We start from the raw sequence: 19,952 nt of genomic DNA, 5'->3' as shown, positions 1-19,952 counted from the left end.
GGGGACCTACAGGGAGATTTCTACCTGGCCACAAAATACTCGTCCATACTTGGTGGGCCAAAGCGCACTTGGAGATGCTTCTGATTTACTTTGCTACGATCTGACATGTTTCTGATATTCTGGATTGAAAACAAGCGAGTTCACATCCTCCACAGATAGAAACTCTGAGATGTTAAAAATGAGTGAGACTCGAGCAAAAACTGAGACAACAGGAGAAACCAGCCATCGCTGGCATGAGTTGCATCTGTTGTTTGATTAGGAGGAGGGGGAAAATGAAGTGAAGTCTCGATGACGAGAAGAAACACATCTACGAAACATTCCCATCATTAAAGGAATTTGTCTCAGCGGAGAAAACACCGGAGCAGCGCTGGTTTGTTTGAGGCGTGTGGGAGAACAAGACCGCGGTGATTTCATCTGCTCGCGTAATTGCTGCTGCTGCTGCTGCTGCCGCTTCCCAGGAACCAACACACAAGACCATAATGCTCCTAACTACATTTGAGGAGCCTCCCCGGGAGAATATCAGATATGCACGCTGTTGGTTTCCATCTACACTTGTGAGGACATTTCCGTTAAAGAGGAACCCCGAGTGAGTCGCTATCATCAGAAATAGCAGGCTTTTAGGGAGGCTTTCCTCCACGGCTGATAGTTTAAGACTAATGGAGGGAAAGAGAGAGAGAGTGTGTGTGTGTGTGTGTGTGTGTGTGTGTGTGTGTGTGTGTGTGTGTGTGTGAGGGGAGGGGGCGGAGGGAGGGAGATGAGGGAAAGAGAGGGGGGGGGGGCTGAGGGGACAGACCTCACGGTGAGCTCACATGAACCTCAGCATCCTTTTCCCACGTTGGATCGTTTCAGCTTAAACCGGGAGAGCACCGGAGCGGAGCACCGGAGCGGAGCCGCAGGAACACACGGTAAGCATCTTCTTCTTCTTCTTCTTCTTCTTCTCTGTTGGGGGACTTTTCCAAGCTTCAGCGTTCGACTAGTTTATCGAAGTACTCTCACGCGCCTGCACCGACGCGTCAAGTTTCCAGTCGTCGCTCCTTCCCGGTGAGGCGGTCTCCGCTCCACCTCCGTCAGTTTTTTTTAACGGTCTGCAAACACAGACACGAGACCCGAGCCGGAGCCTCGCGCCAGGAGCTGATGTGTCCGCGGACGGGTCTCTGAGGCGAGCCGGACTGAGCGCCAGGCTCCGGCAGATGGTCCGGATGACGCTGTGAGCTTCTCTCTTTTTTTTCTTGGCTACTAGGTACGGATTTGTGTATGCGCGCGTGACCACGTCCGTGCGCCGCAATTTACACACCTGCCTACCGCGTGCGCTCTCACACGGCGGCGGGAAACGCTCGCACACCAAAAAAAAAAAAAGAAAAAAAGGGGGGGGGGGGGGGTGGAAGGGGTCGCGCGACCCAGTAGCCAGCAGCGGCATTTGGGAGCGTTGGATTCATGATACTAGTGAGCCCGAGTGTGTAAGTCACATTAACATGCTTCATTTTGTGTGTCTCCAACAAGACAAGGTCACGCTCCCGGCGGTGTAGCGCAGCTCTGGACAGGCTAATAAGCTGCCCAGATATGTGTGTGTGTGTGTGTGTGTGTGTGTGTGCGCGCGCGTGTGTGTGTGTGCGTGTGCTTACAAAATTATGTGGAAACAAAACGTTATATTTTCTATCTCTCTCTCACTCACACACACACACGCGCACACACACACACACACACACACACAAGCAAAGGCCCAGCACCTTGTAACCAGGAGCTTCCCCTCATCTGGTGGTTCAGTCAGCAGGTTTTGCTGTGGTATCTTTTAAGGTTAAACTGTCTGAGTGTCAGACGGTGACAATAATGAGGTGAGTGATGTGCTGAGCAGTGGGCCTCTCCTCACCAGTCTGATTCGGAGAGACTTAAGAGATTTCTATGAGTGCGGTGAGTGAGAGAGGGAAGGAGGGGGAGAGAGAGAGTGGATGAGTGGCCTACAAGCATTAAGATGAATGGCAGGAGGAGAGAAAGCCAGGGATGCTCAAATGGAACAGAATCTGTCCACGCTTTGGTCATTTAAGCCATCCAGGCTGCACCCTCCAAATGTACTCCCACCCCCACCTCTCTCTCTCTCTCTCTCTCTCTCTCAGTGCCTCCATCTCCCATTTTTCCCTATGTAAAAGGCCTGACATGCACAGGCTATTTTTAATAAAAATGAAATAGCCTTGTTGCAGTGAAGCGACTCGGTGCAGAGTAAAGTGAGACTGAAACAGCGATTTGCAATTTAGAGCTATGTCACCACTCATCATTCCGTTCTGAGCCAACAACAGCAAATCATCCTCACGCTTTCATCCTCTATCCCTGCCTTACATTGTGCACACATCTCTCTCTCTCTCGCTCCCTCTCTCTCTCACACACACACACACAAACACACTCAACAGACTTCAAACAACAGTGAATGACATGTACTGCTGGCAACGTGGTTCTGGAGCAAAGCTGGCAGAGAGAAATCTAAGCCGTGAGCTCCATCTATGCTAATACACAATAGCCGAGGAAGACTAAAGTCTTTTGGGAGAATCACATCTTGTGTTTTATAGGTTTAGAAGGGCTGCAGACAGATGCACTGGTTTACAATGATTGAACATGAAGCATTACATATGGGTGATTTGGTTTAATTGGTGTGTAAAATGAGGAAACAATTATGGTTGCACGACGCTGGATCACTTCCTGATATCTAACAGTTGATTGGCCAATAGCCAGTAACCACAGACGTTGATGTTGTCTGTATAAGAACGTTTATTTAAAATGTACATATTGTACACTCTGAAAATCACGTGAACACGGTGGACCTGAGTAAAATACAGTTTGCTTTTTTTCCATGACATCTGAAAATACTGATAAAGCATAAATTAATTGATGATTTTTGTCAGCGAGAGTGAACGCGATGAAGAAGAGACTTGAGCGTCAGAAACATCGGCCATCACTCAGACACGGATGTCTCATATCTGCTGATATTGATGGGCCGATGTCATCCTGCATCCCTGTCAATCATGTTGGTTTTGATTGGGCCGTCATGAAAGGGATGAGTGGCGCCGTCGGCTCGTCATCGTCACCAGCAGGTATGAGTCGCCTGGTATCGGTGCGATGGCCGTCACTTCCTGCTCGAGTCTCTTCTTCACACATCATCAATGATGAAGAATCAACAACGTCTGATTTATTGGCTTTTCCGTGTAGAGATTAAAATAACGTTAATTTAAAAATGCCAACGTGTGTCAGTAAGGACCAGCTGTTGAGCAAAACACCAGATCAAATAGCGACTCAAAACATCCGATTTTGGCAAAAATTCCTTCATGAAAAATCAGCGTTTGCTGATGGAGGGCTGCGTGGTCCTCCAGCCTGCGTCCCAGGAGTGGAGAGGAGAAAATTAAGATTGGCTTCGTTTTTATGTTTCTTCATTTCAATGAAGCATCTCAGGACGTGTCGTGTTTTACTGTGTCGTCAAAGAACCGAGCATCCGCCCAGACCCACTCGGAGCTCATTTGCATGTTAATGGATCAAAGCACATTTTCACTCTACACTTATTTATTTAGTCAGAAGCACTATGTCATGCATGGTGTTTAGCCACAGCGCTGATCATGTGTGAAGAATAGCAAGTCATGCAGGGACAATTTCAGCATCGGCAGCTTTCGCTGTAAATCTGTTCGACAGAGAAATGCATTCATGACAACTTTGTTGAAATTTGTTTCCGCGCGTGCATCTATGCCTATGCCTCCATGCACTGTTGCAGCGTGTGTGTGTGTGTGTGTGTGTGTGTGTGCAAAGAGGTGATAACAGATGTCAGCAATCGTAGTCATTGCAGGGAAGAGTGAAGCTGAGGGATTGATTCAGGTAAGTCGTGGATGAAAAAGCTGCGATTACACAGTTAAGCTGCTGACACATGTTTCAGTACATCAAGTTTCAGAGATCAATGGCCTGGATCTGACTCAAATACTAACGAAACTCAGATCATTAAACTTTTGGGAAATGAGGACAGTCATTGATTAAATTATCTATGAGTCTAATTAATCTCTCGTGGGGAACTTGTTTCACTACTGGGCATTGAGGCATGGGGAGACCATCTTTAGCAATGACATCAATCACCTGAACTCCAGGCAATTGTGTGTGACGAGGGACATTAAAGTACCTGAGCTCCACCTTATCATCAGGCCCGGAAGGTCCAAATTAATTGAAAATTTTTAAGAGCACACTTAATCCTCCGAGAATACCTCGATGATCAGTAAAATGAAGCCAAACAGGTTTCACGTACAGCAGCCAGCAGAGCGAGCAACAAAGCTCCTGGATTCCTACCTGAGAGACTCTGTAAAATATACATAGATAAGAGTCCACACGCGTGTTGGGGGTTTTCATGTATGTCACGAGCCACTGCAGGGTTGAGCTCTCCAAAGACACGTCTGAGATCAGCACGGACGTCTTCATCTAAAACTAATACAGTTTTACCAGTATTGGATTATGTGCAGAGATCCAGTATTCCTGTACTGTACAACGGATTTGACTGACAGAAGTTGATGATCTTCACTTGTAAAGATTGTGAGTTTGAAAGGGTAACTTTTGTTTCAAACCCGAGCAAGTTTCATGGGAAACTAGCGAACAGTAGGTGGAGGTGTTGACTGATTTTTTCCTCTTCCACAAGTCAAAGGAGGAACTAAAGTCCTGAATCACATCAACTCTGAGAGAATCAACTCCTCAGATAAAGAAGACTTTTAAAACACAATTTTAGATGCCATTGGCGATGGACGAGGGCATCGACCATCGGCTCTAACCTACTGGGGGCTTGAGTGCTGGAAGCCTCCCAAGTCCCTTATCTACTCAACCCCTGGACAACGCTCCTTATCAAGGACCATGATCACGTCAAGCTTCCTTGGCTGCATTTCTCCATTTGTTAAACATGTATTCATGTATTCTTCATTAGCCTGCCAAACGTTCGCAAATCACTGAGCCGCACGCTGCTTTATTGATGCTTGCGTGTCGTCCGTCGCTGGATTTGGAATCAACACTCACTAGCAGATGAAGGGTTTTAATCCACTCACCTTTCCCGCTTCTTGACTCGGGGAGCTGAGGGACCCTCCGCGTGACGTGTGCTCCTCTGTGAAAGGCTGCACCTGCTGGCTGCCTGGCACCACTGACCGGCTTCACTTTTCTTTCGACCTCCATTGGAGGGATTTAGTTGCCCTCCAGAAAATCCTGGTCTCACTTCATCCTGGAGTTTTTGGGCAGTTGGAGGTTACTATTGTCACTTGGAGGCTCAAGATGTCTAATATTCTAAGGTGGTTGTATCAAAAAAAGGAAAATGGGCCTCAAATGATGTGTGAGGACGAGTTAAACTGCCTCTCCCGCCATGCGTGATGTCACCCACTCTAGCCACTGACCATTCCGTCAATTAAATGCTTGATCTGGCAGGCAAAAAATCATTCATGTATCCTCCTGTTCCAAAATGTAACAGATTGACCTCAGCATGAATATCAACCCGGTGGTTTTGGCTGCTGACGTCCCTGACAGAGCTGCTGATGTCATTCAGATGAAGAAAAGTCCCCATTTTACAGCACCAAAGTTGGCGTGTATATTTATTTTTACAGCAGCAAGCAAAGCGAGCTGTACAAAAAATACCATCAACAATTTCCGTTCTACACATTGGCGTGTAAATATATCCAGCTGGATAATGAGCAATAATCAGTTTTAGCGTAGCTCTTGATCTCAAGTTTAATGATTGCAGTTAATGCTGATTGTGTCTTCTCTCAGGTGAGCGCACCAAACATGGATACCGCCTTTGGAAATGTGAGGAAGAAAAGGCAGGAAGAAGACTGAGTATTAAAAAGACTGAAGAAGAAGAAGACAAAGAATGGACCGCCATAAAATCCTGCATCTGATCAGCTGTCCAGGAGCCATTTATTGAATCCAACAGAACAGTGCAACTCAGCAATGGCAAAACATATCGTGCTACTCCTTCTTTTCCTGTTCAGAGGGGGGCGATGTGGCATCGCTGCTGGCCCTTCAGAGGAAGATCAGGATTTACATATAAAACCAAGCAAAAGACAAGTTTTCCCTCATCCTGAGACAGTGGACAACTCTGCTGCTCTGGTGGGGCTCAAAGAATCGGAAAGTCGTGTTCAGAATGCAAGAGACGACATAAGAACCTCACCAACTGCTGCTTTCATACTAAATGACAAAGCAGCTGATAATAAGAGCAATGCTGAGGGGCAGCCTGTCGTACTTAAACATCCCGAATCTTCTGCCAAATCCTTAATACCTAAACATAACCCTGAACACCAGAAAAGAAGCAATTTGACTAATGGAGAGGTTGAAGGTGTAATTAATGATCAGAGTGTAGTGCCGAGTTCAGACGAGGAGGACGCTCTCCAGCCTGAGCTCCATCTGGAGACAGGTGTCAGCGATATGCCTGAGAGGACTCGGCGTAGCTTTAAATGGGTCACAGAGTCTGAAGACAGTCAGGCGGGGCTGCACCTGCCCCGTTCTCGGCGTCGGAGGAGCTGGCTGTGGAACCAGTTCTTTGTGATCGAGGAGTACCAAGGGCCCGAGCCTGTGCTGATTGGTCGGGTAAGCTACCGTTACTATACCTGTGCATGTGATCACGCCCGTGTCTAGTGTGTGTCCTCCATTTTAGTGTGTCACACACTTTACAGCCATCACACCAGCAGCCTTCAACACCTGAACCATTCTGGTCCCGTGGGGTTACTTGTAGCATTTCACAGCCAGGTGCTCCACACTAATGTAGCTGCTGGCAGCCACAGTACACCCAGAGTGGGATTATATCAGCTGTAACGCTAACAGGGAACGCTGCCAGCCACTTTGGAGCGAGCGGTATACTTTATAGTGACAGTCTAGATTGGATTCTTACCAGTGCAGTATACACCTCATAAATGTTTAATCTCCATCTCTGGTTGTTATTGATATAGTCAGGGAGCAGCGTTAAAGCAATCAGTAGACACATGAGACCGCTCGTTCCTCTGCAAGCGTAAGCACATATTCATGTAATAAAGCCATCTCGGTATTGCGAGGGAGTTGAAGCACAAGTGCTTCTCTGAGATGCAGCTCAGTTTGTTTTTCCAAAAATAGAGAGATGATCATGTCAAACCCATCGCTGCTGCATGGTTTTAGCTGAGCTATCAACAGTTCAAATCACAGGTGCCTTTACCCAGGCAAAAAAACCAGGAACTTGGCTGCCAAAGCGAGCAGTGCGAAGCAAACCCTGGAGGTGGATGTAGCGCTTGAGTGAGAGGAGGAGAAAATTACGATTACATAGTTGGAGAAAAAGTTACAAAGGAATCGGAGGAGACAGTTTCCTCTTCTTCCTGCTTTGTTTGCAAGCAGGGATGATTTCTTTCCCACTGTGAGAGGGTTTTCCATGCCGACTGAAGCACAGCAGGACTGAGCCAGCAATTAGACAGTGAGGAGAGGAGGGTTGTACAAAAGAGAGAAGCTGGTGAGGGGGCAATGAGCAGGGGAGTGAGAGAGGCAGTTGACTCTGACAAAGATGTCTCTCGTGGTGAAGTGTGGGATCAAATTCAGAGCTAGCTTTAAGGAAGAAAAGATGTGGGTGTGGATGAATAAAAAACCCTGAGTCCCTTATCTAGCAATTTGTAGGGTTTGCTATCAGGAGTTTCTATAATCCTTAACTTTATCCTCCAACTCACACACACACACACACACACACGCACAGAACACTAATCTTGTATTTTCTCCTAGTCGCCGTCTGCATGCTCATGGGTGTGTGAATTGCTTTGGCATGACCACATGATGTTGACATGCATCCTGCTGGAATAAATAGACACTTTCAAGTCTGTCTTAAGCATGAAAACACTAATTCTGCTTTGACTATCCTGGGCAATTAAACATCCTGCTGAGGCTTGTGAAAAATGTTGAAAATTCTCTGAGAACTGTCATTGTTGCAGTTGATGGAGGCTTTAGTTCACATGAGTATCCAAGGTCCACAGCGGAGGTTGTGAGTAAGCCTTGTGGATTATGAACATGTGTGCAAATGCACCCTAAGGGTTGAAAGATGTGAAGGTTCCTGGTCAGAAAGCTCAGCGTGATGAAGGCTGAGTAATCTCTTCAGCTTTTTATTTCAGTGTGTTTGGCCTTTTACCTATCTTGCTTCCACTAATATCCTCTTTGCCATTAAATACCGAGCAAGAATTCTGCACCAGAGAGCAAAACAGAGGGAAATAGAGCAGATGTCTGTGTGACCGAGGTAAGTTGATGAAAGCGAGAGGCGCAAGGACTGGAGGGTGGTTTCAAAGGTGTAAGGAAGTCGGGCAGATGGATTATGAGAAGGGATGGAAGGGACAGATGGATGAAGGAGACAAAGAGAGGGATGCTGCCTGTGATTGCGGAATGCATCTGCTCACATACATGTAGGACATTTGCAGGGCCAGTGTGTACATCGATGCAGCTTTACCCTCAACAAACCCCCAGTGGCATGTGTGGTCCGATGAGTTAATGAGCAGCATGCATCAGTAGGCATCCTGGTCCCATATGTATTCTGCACACCTGGTGCCATTCGCTTCAGTTTCACTGAGCACATCTCGCCGCAACATCAATCCATTTCACATAGTCATATTTGCTGTATGTGCCAGACAACGAGATCATTGTTAATTAGCTGAACCTGAGTCAGCAAACAGCGACGGTGCCTGAAGGTGCTGCTGCGGTTTACTTTGTTTTTCTTTCCTAGCTGCATACGGATATGGACAAAGGAGACGGCCACACAAAGTACATGCTGGAGGGAGAAGGAGTTGGTTCTGTGTTTGTGATTGACCACAACACAGGCAACATACATGTGACCAAGTCTCTGGACCGCGAGGAGAAGGACCAGTACCGTCTCATCGCAACAGCTACAGACCGGCAATCTGGCCGCGCCCTGGAGCCCTCCTCCGAGTTCATCATCCGAGTGCAGGACATCAACGACAACCCGCCTGTCTTCCCCAGCGAACCATATGTTGCAATGGTGCCCGAGATGGCCAACATAGGTACAACACCTAAACAAGTCGCTGATGACGTGCTCCGTATCCAATACGGCGTTATCAAAATAGAGCCGCAAATACAGCTCGCTGTGGGTAGAACTCCCTGGTCGTAACGATATTCGCGTCCCACTGTATCGATATCTCAACCGACAGCTGAGTCAAATGTTTCATCCAGCATTTCCTGTCAAACTTGTTGGAACAAGTATTTATTAGAATATCTGAATTTGCATGTTACCATGCAATTATTTGCTAATTAAAACTAAACTCACAGTTCAGTTCAGGACAGTGTGTGCCGGCTCAGTATTTGAGCCATTGTTTTGTAAGTCTGGGTTTACAGCGGCTGTAAGCTTGCTATTCAGCATTCTGGGGTTTCTCCATCGTCTGTCGCTTAGCGTGTTTTATATATGTCTTGATGTATATATCTCCTGCAAAGAAAGTTATTTCAGTTGTTTTGCAAGGGCACTGTAGCCATGTTCACTGTAGCCATGTTCACTGTAGCCATGTTCAGCCCCGCCCATGACGATTATGATTAGCTTACAGAAACAGAGAGAATCCAGTGGGGTTGTTGTCCTGACAGCAGAATGATGATGGCCGTGGAGGTGGATGTTTGTGTGCTGGCTATGCGAAACAATTCTGATGCTAACACGATAAAATAGGGCAGAGATTGGAAAATAACGGGACATCCATTTAATTCTGATGATGTTGCTGGTGAAAATGGGGAGTTGCCAAAGTTATTATATTTCTTACATGAATACATAGACATAAATAATACTATAAACTGTCCAGGAACAGCTTTTGCTGTGAATTTTAGTCTTTGTGTCACTTAGTCAGTTAAAGAAAGAAAGTCAAAGTGTGCTTCCTGCGACTGTAACGGCCGTTGTTACAGTCGCAGGAAGCAACCAGCTAAGTTGCTGCAGCTGTGATTATCAAGGCAAAGTTAAAGAGCAGCTCATTCAATCATGAGAATTTTCACTCCCAAGCACAAATGTGACCCTCATTTGAATAAAATTGAGGGGAACACACAAGTCACTGGACCCGCACCACAAGTCCATCCAGTAGTCTATAGTTCTATATGTCAGTCTGGACCCGATGGACGGTCTGACATCCTGAGAGCAGCGAGCACGGCTCAGTCTGCTGCTGCTGCTGCTGCTGTGGAATCATCCTAATTCCCTCTGTCCATCCGCATTCTCTGTATACTAGAAACAATCCTACGGCCGAATGTGTGGAAATACACCCCCTCTGGTACAGCTCCAGAGATAGAAGGCAATTGTTTACCACAATAACTGGGTATTTAGTCCTGTTCCTTCTTCAAGCTCGGAACCTACTGTGTGTATGGATGAGCAGCAGAGAAGTGGGTTATCCTTCTAATCCTGCGCTGTTTGGTTTTTGTAAATATCAATTTTTGGTGGCGTATCACTCGCCAGCCGGCCTGCAGCTTCAACCATTCTGCTGCCCTGTGACCTGCTGCCTCCTCCTCTTTTTCACAGGCACGTCCATTATCCAGGTCACAGCCAGGGATGCCGATGATCCAACATATGGAAACAGCGCGCGGCTGGTTTACGCCATCACTCAGGGTCAGGACTATTTCTCCGTGGATCCTCAGACAGGTCTGGTAACGGCCTCACGTGCACCACGCATGTTATCAAAGCTGTTTACCATATTATAGCACGCCAGCTGCTGATTACTCCATATACGCTAAGTCCCAGTGCTGCAGATCTCTGCTGCCATATGCCCAGTTCGATATGTGAAGCTGGATTTTATACACATTCAAACTCAGAGGCTTCCTGATGATATGTTTCGGCTTTGTGCTGTTCCCAAACTGAGTAATTCTGATTGTGATTTTCTCTCATGGTCCTGGCGTCTCCTCCGCCAGGCGTCCTGAGAACAGCGGTGCCTGACATGGACAGAGAGACCCAGGATGAGTATTTGGTCATCCTCCAAGCCAAAGACATGGGGGGGCATTTGGGTGGTTTATCAGGGACGACAACAGTTACTGTGAAGCTGAGCGACGTCAACGACAACCCCCCTCACTTCAGAAGGAGTAAGCACCCCTGTTATCAGATCCCCACTTAACTGCCGGCTGCTTTCTGTCTCCAAGTACGTGAGAGAAAAGATAAAAATGATGAAAGATCTTGTAATGGCATTTGTGACAGAAGTCTGATATTTTTTTGCCTCCTTTGGGTCCAAGCTGTCGTGACAGTTTCAAATTATAAGCTCAAAAGTAACTTGAGTTTAAAAAGCTTGTCAATCAAACATTATTTCCTCTTTTCTTATTCCATTTAATTCATTGTTTTTAGAATTGATTGCAGTATAATAACCTTGGTCAGGATGACTTACATTAACATTCCTTTAAATGCTCCTGTTTGGTCCCTTAGGTTCAAATGGACTGTGCCTTGTCGTAGAAGAGTGAAAGATCATGTCCGCTCCTTCTCATCCAAGCTTTTCTCTGTTCCGTGCTATTAATATTTCATTGTAAAGTTCAGTGCTTTCTGCTTCGATAGACAGTAAAATCACAGCAGAATGTGTCTAACACTTTGAGGCATATACTGCATTTCTCTACATATTATCGCTTCTCTCTCCTGTTTCCTCTTCCTGACAGCTTCTGCTGACTGCCATTCATCTTCATGTTTAAAGCCACTTCTCCCCCTGTTGATATATTATTCTCCAATACATTGCTTTATAAAAGCAGTTTAATATTTCCAAATGGCAGCAGTGTATTATTTATTCTCCGATAATCTGCCCATATCTTCCCTCCCTCGCCGCTGTACCCGAGGTCATTACTTTCTGTTTGACAATGAAGCCTCAATTGCAGCAAATGGCTCATTTACTATGCTCTTTGAATGCGCGGGGTGTGATTTTTTTAAAATGTGTGTTATAATGTGGAGGAACTGAATTTTAATAGTCAGGATGCTATGATTAAATGAAAGCGCGCCTCAGCGTTCGCAGCTTGTTGCTGAGCAGCGTCACCACGTCAACAACACGCTCCAGAGACAACTGGCTCCATTTTCCTGCCCACTAAACACACAGACAGATATACAGCGGTTCAAACACGCCGAGAACAAAATAAACACTGATGAATTTATGAAGCCTCTCAGTTCACCGCTGCTCTTGATTCACGATTTAAGTTATGAAGTGATATGAATAAGAAAGAACTCAGAGAGAGAGCGTACCAAAACCAAGGGGGCCACGTGTACAAATATAGCAACACCACAATCTGTTTACACACCGTAAGAAGAGCTGCATTCATAACAGTGAGTTGATGCCTGGTGAAATGAACGAGTGCTGAACAAGCATTACTTAATTTACTGTTAATGAATTCTCTTTGAGACCCAGAAGGTAGCGTTTGGAACACGTATCCCTCAGATAACGACGTTTATCCACCCATCTTTGGTGGAACCCGGAGCCCAACGTGAACACCATTAGTAACTCAGCTGTTCATGCTAATGCTAGCTATCGCTGCAATCGCAGCCTTTAGTTTCTGAGGAATCCTGCTAACAAAGAGACACTTGATGATGTCATGTCTCTGGCGGAGGTAATCATGGCACAAAGCTTTACAGAAGTGTTTTTATTGTGGAGCTCTGCAGCTAGTCATTTATTTTTATTATTAATTTGCACTCACGCATTTGTCAAGCTTGACATGTGCAAATGATTAGATTTGGCCGACCAACTGTCAAGCTGTCACGCAGTTTAAAGTGAAGGGATGGAACTGCAACCATTTTAACTCGCAATTATGGAATAACAGCAAAATTGTCAATGGCGGTGTGACAGTAGCACGATGATGAAGTCAGCAATCAGACTGAATATGTCAGTTTCATAGCAGAGTCTGGCATTTATTTTATTTTTTTTTATTATTGGCTAATGGTAGCTACCATACGCTAATGCTTACATCAAACCAAACAAGGCTGTCCAAATTATTGCACTCTATTCAGAGTTGTTCTCCATAGGAAACCAAGTTGAGTCACTTTCAATTAACTTCCCTAGTTAACTGTTGTTAATCTTCCCTTATTGTTAAGTGCTACCAAGTGAACATATGATGGTCTGTAATTCATTTATAGAGTTTACTTAAACTCGGTCTAGAGAAATATGATTGAAACGCTACTGCAGCCAAAAGCTGTACATTACATTTATAAGCAAAAAGCTGAGACACACCATCCTGCAGTTGTGCGTCATTGCCATTTAGTAGCCGACCTCACAGCTTTTGTGTTTGTTCTTTCCTCCCTGCAGGTGCGTGGTCGTTCTCGGTATCCGAGCTAGCAGCTCCAGGTGTGGAGGTGGGCCGTCTCACTGCCACTGATCCAGATCTGGGAGAAAACGCCCAGCTGGAGTTCACTATCCTGGACGCCGAGGAGGCTGAAACCTTCAATATAACTGGAAGAGACAGAGAGGCTGTCATTGTGCTGAACAAAGTGAGCGAGAGACTTAGAGGGATGTAAAACTACTTTATAGTCCACATAAAGCAACTTCAGTTCATTACCAACAAAAGCTTTCACAGTAGCCGAGGCTGTGACATCACATGTGGGTGTTTAAGCTATGTAATTAGGTAAATACGTATAATCTGACATTCAAGGCCATTTGATAGAAACGTATTTGTATATAATCATGACAACTTCACATTCCCAAGATTCCATGCTGCTTAATTAATGACTAATGTGAAAAGAAGAGGTGCCGCTCACTTGAGGTGAGCAAGACTGCATGTGTGAAGGTTTTAACAGCTCATTACTGTGCTGTTGAATTAGAAGGTTGCAGCGAGTGAAGGAGGAACAGAGTTTAATGAGTGCGTAGCCAGAAATGTATTAGAGGGGATAAAAGAAAATACAGTGTGTGAGTGATGAATGCGTCTCCCATTAACGTTTATAGGGAGAAGTATTCAGCATATGGACGTGAATCATTCATGAAAAGCTTTAAATAAAGCGTGGCCTCAGACTTTAAACTGTTTTATTTGTCATCCAACAGCTGCTGGATTATGAGACTCGCAATTCATACACTTTCGCCGTGGAGGTTGCCAACCCGGTGGTGGATGCGCGCTACCTGAGGAGGGGTCCCTTCAAGGACCAGGCAACAGTTCGTGTCATGGTCCTTAATGCTGATGAACCACCGCGCTTCTCTCAGGGTCTGTACCACCTGGACGTGTCTGAGAACTGCCCCCCTGTCTGCTCTGTTGGCGGGGTTTACGCTGTGGACCCAGACACTGGACAAAGCAGCAACATCAGGTGCTTATTACACCATCGCTCACTGATTCACTCTCTTGTAGCCGCTCACTCTCTCATTCTCTCTCCCTCACTGGTCCTATCATCTTGCCTGTGCCTGTTTCTGTATCTCAGGTACTCCATCGATCCTCAGTCAGACCCTGAGGCTCTGTTCCGCATCGCCTCTGACACGGGCTTCATCAGCACAGTGATGGAGCTGGACCGAGAGCAGGAGCAGTGGCATAATATCACTGTCATCGCCACTCAGAGGGGTATGTTGGGCGAGCTGCCCTCAGGCGGCGTGCGCCTCCTGGGTCATATTTCACTCAGAGCAGCGCCTGGAGTTTAAAGTACAAAGTGTGCCGTAAAAATGAAAGGAATTCAGTGATAATTCAGTCAGTTTCCTTTTCTTTCCAGACAATCCAAACCTAGTGTCGAGGGTTGTGGTTGCCATAGAGACGCTGGACCAGAATGACAATGCGCCGGAATTGGACAGGCAGTACACAACGTCTGTATGTGACTCCAGTGCCCCTGGTCAGGTCTGTTCTTGTTTTGGCTTGAGGATGTTACAGACTGGTTTCCTGTTTTCATCCTTTGTGCTGCTGAAAGGAACTGTTTCTGAAAGCATGTATCATAACTGGATGTAATTATTTCCCCCCCTTTGTGAAAGCCTTGATAAGAAATGAGGAGGCGAACTCATCTCATCCTGCTTTTCTGAGCTTTGGAATTCCAAATGATGAATTATAGATGATTACTGTATGTTCGACTGTGCGCAGGTTCCAGTCGTGGAATGTACTCTACATTTGGACTGAAAAAGTGTTGAACTTTAAGTGGTCACACCATAAGCTTTTATTCATTAATAACAGTTACTTAATGCTTAATTGTATAAATATGTGCGCTGAATAGGCATAAGGTGAGCGTAATTAACTAGTTATTAACGCTCTTTCTGACCCTTATAGTACAGAACATACGCCTTAAATGACCCTGCACCTCCTACAACTCCACCAGTTTTTCCGTGTAGCTTTGATGTAAGACCCAGAATCAACCTTAGTAATTGATTACGGGCCCATTAGTTAACTATTAACTAAGGAATAACCAAGCATTACCTGACACGAATGTGCCCTGACTACAAAGCGTGTCCCTTTGCCTACATTCCTGTTCCATATGACACAACAGACACGTTATTTTTTGCACCTCAAGAATTTAATTTGGAAGATTTTTAAATTAAAATCTTTTTTAGACGTCTGAGGTAAAAATAAGAGCGACGACAAAGGAAGGTGCAGAAATAGTTGTTTTCCTCTGCCCTGTGCTGCGAGTCCTCAGATGTATCTCGCGAGTCCTTGGAGACGTTCAGAACAGTGACGATTCAGTTGTGTGTCTCACAGGTGGTTCAGGTTCTACGAGCCATCGACAGAGACCAGGGGGGGCAGGACACCCCGGTCCACTTCAGCATCCCTCCAGAGTCCAGCTCTGCTCTCAATCTCTCCATCAGGGAGAGCGGAGGTGGGCGCCAGTTCACTCAGCTTTTCCGTCTCATATATGACCCAGAAATATGACACCAGCCAAAACTGGCATGCGCTCATTGTGCAGTGACCATGTTTGATTTTGTGTGTGTTTTTGCCACATTATCAGGCGTGACCGCCAGCCTGGTGCTTCAGTCGGCCTTGGAGCCCCTGCCTGGCTTTTCCTCTTCCTTACTCACCCTCTACGTGCCAGTTGTGCTGCGCGACGGGGCCTCCGGTCTTACCAACACTGGCACGGTCACTGTGACCATTTGTCCCTGTCTGCGGGGAGGCATGCAGACAGAGGATAGGGGGAGACAGAGGGACCGGCGATGGGAGAGACACCTGGTGTGTCTGCCTGTGCCGTCCTCCTCTCCGTCACTGGTCTTCAGCTTGGTCACCTTACTGGCCATGCTGGCGTGTGTCACCACTCTGCTGGGTAGGTTTTTCATGGTTCTCTTCAGTTGTGTTTGTGACTTTTTGAAAGATGCTGAGTAGTTGTGTCAGCTTGCCTCTGCAATGTCTGAGGAGTATGTGGTCATGCGTCTCTCTCTTGCCCTTTAGTGGTGTGTGCTCTCTCGCTGTCATTGCGCCATCAGAAGCGAGACTCCCACTCACCCTTCGAGGAGGATGATGTCAGGGAGAACATCATATCCTATGATGACGAGGGGGGAGGGGAAGCAGACACTGCAGCTTTTGACATTACAGCGCTGCAGAGCATGCACAGAATCCAGCACATGCACAACAGAAACATGTGAGCTGTGTCCTAAAAACCGGGGGAAAAGGAAAAAGTTTATCCTTGTGATGGTGGCTTATGGGTGTGTGTGCATGCATCTGTGTGCTTCTCTGACATGTATCTGTTGGCACAGATGGTACACGCAGCAGAATCTGCCACGGGCCAGAACGTACAGCTGGAGTCGTAACCTGCGCCCGGGCCTGGACCCTCAGCCACGTCCGGGTTCCGCTCCTCTCTACGGACGCCTCTGCTACGGCATCCACACGCTGCCTGTTCTCCGAGATTATCCAGCCGGGCCGCTGGAGGCAGGTCTGCAGCTAACTCAGCTGACGCACGGGCACGCCGGAGGTTACATCGATAATTCCCTTGTCATCCAGAACCAGAGAATCTTTGAGCCTCTGCTGCGCTCCCCTGAGAGGAGCCCCGCTGGTTACGACGCACAACACATGCAGGCGGACAGCAAAGTTGCAGAGAGAAATGACGGCGGTGGAGCAGACGCCGCCAACACAAAACCCAATCAGGAGCAGGCCAAGGTCAGAGAACTGTCAAATATGGTTATGTGGCAAAGGAAGACTGGAAGGATTTGAATGTCTTTTTGAAGTGAACGCAGGGGTTAACGGTGACAGAAGTGAAGGTAGAGAGGAAAGTCATGATTCACGGTGAGACCAGACAGTTGCAGGGGTTGCAGACTGTCTCCACTCAGTCTGCGACCTGCGTGTGAGGTCACCGGCGGAGAACTACGCATTGTGGCAGCTTTAAGGACGTTGCAGACTGGTGCGTTTGAAATAGCTGCAAGGTGTAATTGGTTTTCTCCTGAATCTTTGGTCCCAACTGGCCGTAACAGCTGTGTTTACTGACTATTTCATGTCTAAATGGCCACTTTGAGAGCACCACCCAGAAACTCTCTGGCTCTGAGATCCTCTCAACACGTATTTAAAGGAATACAAACACATAGTTAACAAATACTAGAATAAGTGACATGAGAAAAATAAACATAGTCACTGCAATAAATCCTTGAAACGCCACCAACTCTCCTCCCGCATTAAAAAAGCCCAAATTGCAGGAACTTAAAGCACTTCTCCTTTCACAGGTGTGAGATGTCTGCTTGTCCGTGAGCTTCCTTCCTCCCGTTGGTACGCTGACCTTTCACCGCTGGCATTGTCAATGTTTGCTGGTTCAGCTTCCAAAAGACTGCGACGTTAGAGTCAGTGTTTGTAGAGCCGCCTCACAAAATCAAACAGCCTTCCGTTGTTACAAGTAGGCTCAAGAAAGACGTTTGAACTGTGTTTATTTAACATGCAGCCTGAACTCTGTTGTTCTTCCTTTTGTGTCATTTTCAAAGTAATATTTTTTTTTAAAATACACCGCTGTGTCCTCACATCTGATCTACCAACAATAGAAACACAGCCGAAATGGATCCGACCTTTGACCTTTGTTCATTTAGGCAAGTGAATGACAGGGACCCTCAAGTATTAAGTCTTTGTGTTGGAATTTGTCAAAAAATCAAATTAATTAAATTTCTATTTGAAAAATCCAGATTGCACCCCACTGATCAAGACTGGTTGATGTCATGGGTCTTTGAAGTCAGACATTGATTCTTGGGACTGAATCTCATGATGAGGAGCGTGAACTCCCCCTCACCTCCAGTCTCCCCTCTTCATTTCCCTCACAGATCAACCCAACAGAATCAGACTCGGCTCCAGGCGACGATCCTGCAACTCTGACCTGCTGTGACACAAACGAGTCCTCAAGCCGAAGCCAGACCAGCTCCTCGCCAAACCAGCAAGAGGGCCGACCGGGGTCGTCCCAGACCCAGATCAGCACCGGAGCCACCAGCTGCACCATAGATGACATTGATACAGATTCTTCCATTCCCTCCATTTCAGAGCAGAATGATTCCAGCAGCAGTCAGATCCAGTCTGCTAACCCCCCCGTCTACCTGAAGGGAGACACCTACAGCATTGTGGGCTCGCTGAACCCAAACAGCAGAGGGATGTGTATTAACGGGTCCGGCAGCGGTGGGGTGGGTGCTGCCGGGTCACAGCTACTGAACATGTGCAGACTCCAGAGGAAGGATTTGACCCCGGTGCCTTTGCCATTACCTGGGGGGCTGTTTGGCAGCAACAGAGGCTGGGGGTTTGGGGCGGAGCCTGTGAGAACAGTAGCCGGCAACCCACCACCTGTCCGCATGGAAGACCTACTGAATTTCCGTCTGGATCAGGTCACCTTTGACCTGTCCCAGCCGCCCTATGACTCACTGCAGACTTACGAGTTTGAGGGCCGTGATTCAAGGGCTGAGTCACTGAGTTCGCTGGAGAGCGACGGAGAGAAGGACGAGAGCAGGGTGGTGGGAGGGATGGAGGAGTTAAACCAGAAGTTCCAAAGGCTGGTGGAGATCATCCGAGAGAGGGAGAAGGAGAAGCAGCAGGGGGGGGCTGAGGATCCAAAGACCACTCTAACTGAGACTCGTAAACACTCCGAAGTCAAAGAAAAAGAACAGCAGAGATGGGATTTCTAGAAGACTCCATGCCGCATTTTAAGGAAAGCTGGAGCGAGGAGAACTCTCTTGACAGAGATGGATTTTGGACACAGCAGGGCGGCAAAATACACAGCTGCTGACAGATTGTTGTTGTTTCCTTCACCAGGATAATCCAGAAGGCTGGGTAGTGGAGATTGTTGAAATCAGTGCACAGCGTATAGTTTTCACTCCCACTATGATTATACAAAATGCATATGAAATCTGTCACTTGACACACTGCTCTTGTAACTAATATTAATAATGCACTTGGGCTTTCAACGCAAAACTTATGAAAAATTAACCTTTTTTTTAAATATTGATTGGAAGCCCTGAAAGCTGCATTGTTAGAAAATAGGCCTCGTCAAATATTGATAAGAATAGTGATATTTAATGTTGATAATTTAACGGGGGCCACATGCAGTAGAAATCCTTGGGATCTAAATGCAACATTTGCATTGGCTAGTAGGACGGATGTGTGGGCCTGCACTGCCACGTGTTGGCGAGCCTCTCGGGTGTGTGTGGGACCGCGTACGTTGCTCTGTATATTGATGTTCCGTAGCCCTGTAGAGCAAATAGTGACCGCTGCAGTAGCAGGACCTGCTCACTATGCAATTTGCACACACAAGAATTAGATTGTCACTGTCACTGCCTGTTGTGTACTGTTGTGAAAGTACAGTAAATGATGTCCGTGTGTAAATAGATCTCAAGCTCTGCTGCAGTGGTTATTGCTCAGGAGGGGGGGGGGGGGGGGGGGTGCTGAAAGGATTCACACACAAGAAATTAATCTTTAAGTGGTACAGACTTAAGCTCCAAATTGTCCCCGTAATTTCACCCACACAAGATTATTTATAATTGTGTTATAATTGTGCGATTGCTCACCCAGAATTATCTCTGAAGCTTTATTTATCTCCCACCTTCTAGAAAGAGACAAACTGAGGCAAAGCCATCATGTGATGCATGACACACCAAAGCGTGTCCTTGTGTTGGGCACACAGGCAGCAGCACAATGATCAT

The 19,952-nt window shown here is 46.6% G+C and overlaps 1 protein-coding gene across 4 annotated transcripts; it reads left to right on the top strand.

Annotated features, from left to right (window-relative positions):
• The first annotated feature begins 478 nt into the window (after positions 1-478).
• cdh24a (cadherin 24, type 2a) lies at positions 479-19,626 on the top strand. Of its 4 annotated transcripts, XM_086224529.1 has the most exons (15): positions 479-586; positions 850-905; positions 5,758-6,573; positions 8,708-9,002; positions 10,484-10,603; positions 10,870-11,037; positions 13,221-13,402; positions 13,950-14,206; positions 14,318-14,454; positions 14,600-14,721; positions 15,568-15,685; positions 15,815-16,123; positions 16,249-16,438; positions 16,554-16,953; positions 18,093-19,626. In XM_086224529.1, exons 3-15 carry the CDS (start codon positions 5,938-5,940, stop codon positions 18,936-18,938), a joined length of 3,780 nt encoding a protein of 1,259 aa, XP_086080655.1. In that variant the 5' UTR covers positions 479-586; positions 850-905; positions 5,758-5,937; the 3' UTR covers positions 18,939-19,626. The 4 variants fall into 4 exon arrangements, with proteins under 4 accessions (XP_086080655.1, XP_086080654.1, XP_086080657.1 ...); XM_086224528.1 differs by lacking the exon at positions 479-586 and having other exon boundaries at positions 789-905; XM_086224530.1 differs by lacking the exons at positions 479-586; positions 850-905 and adding an exon at positions 1,102-1,207.
• The last annotated feature ends 326 nt before the right edge of the window (positions 19,627-19,952 follow it).

This window comes from Aulostomus chinensis, chromosome 14 (assembly GCF_037954235.1).
Source record: "Aulostomus chinensis isolate RoL2024-O1b breed Wild chromosome 14, RoL_Achi_v1.0, whole genome shotgun sequence".
NCBI lineage: Eukaryota > Metazoa > Chordata > Actinopteri > Syngnathiformes > Aulostomidae > Aulostomus > Aulostomus chinensis.
The sequence above is the reverse complement of the archived record's forward strand: the minus strand, read 5'-3'. Positions and strand labels throughout refer to the sequence as shown.

Bases quoted from the DNA above. Each gene is read 5' to 3' on its own strand.
- cdh24a (XM_086224529.1), top strand. From the start codon at position 5,938: ATGGCAAAACATATCGTGCTACTCCTTCTTTTCCTGTTCAGAGGGGGG. The intron at 10,604-10,869 runs GTCTGGTAACGG...CTCCTCCGCCAG, and splicing joins CTCCGTGGATCCTCAGACAG to GCGTCCTGAGAACAGCGGTG. The intron at 14,455-14,599 runs GTATGTTGGGCG...TTTTCTTTCCAG, and splicing joins TGTCATCGCCACTCAGAGGG to ACAATCCAAACCTAGTGTCG.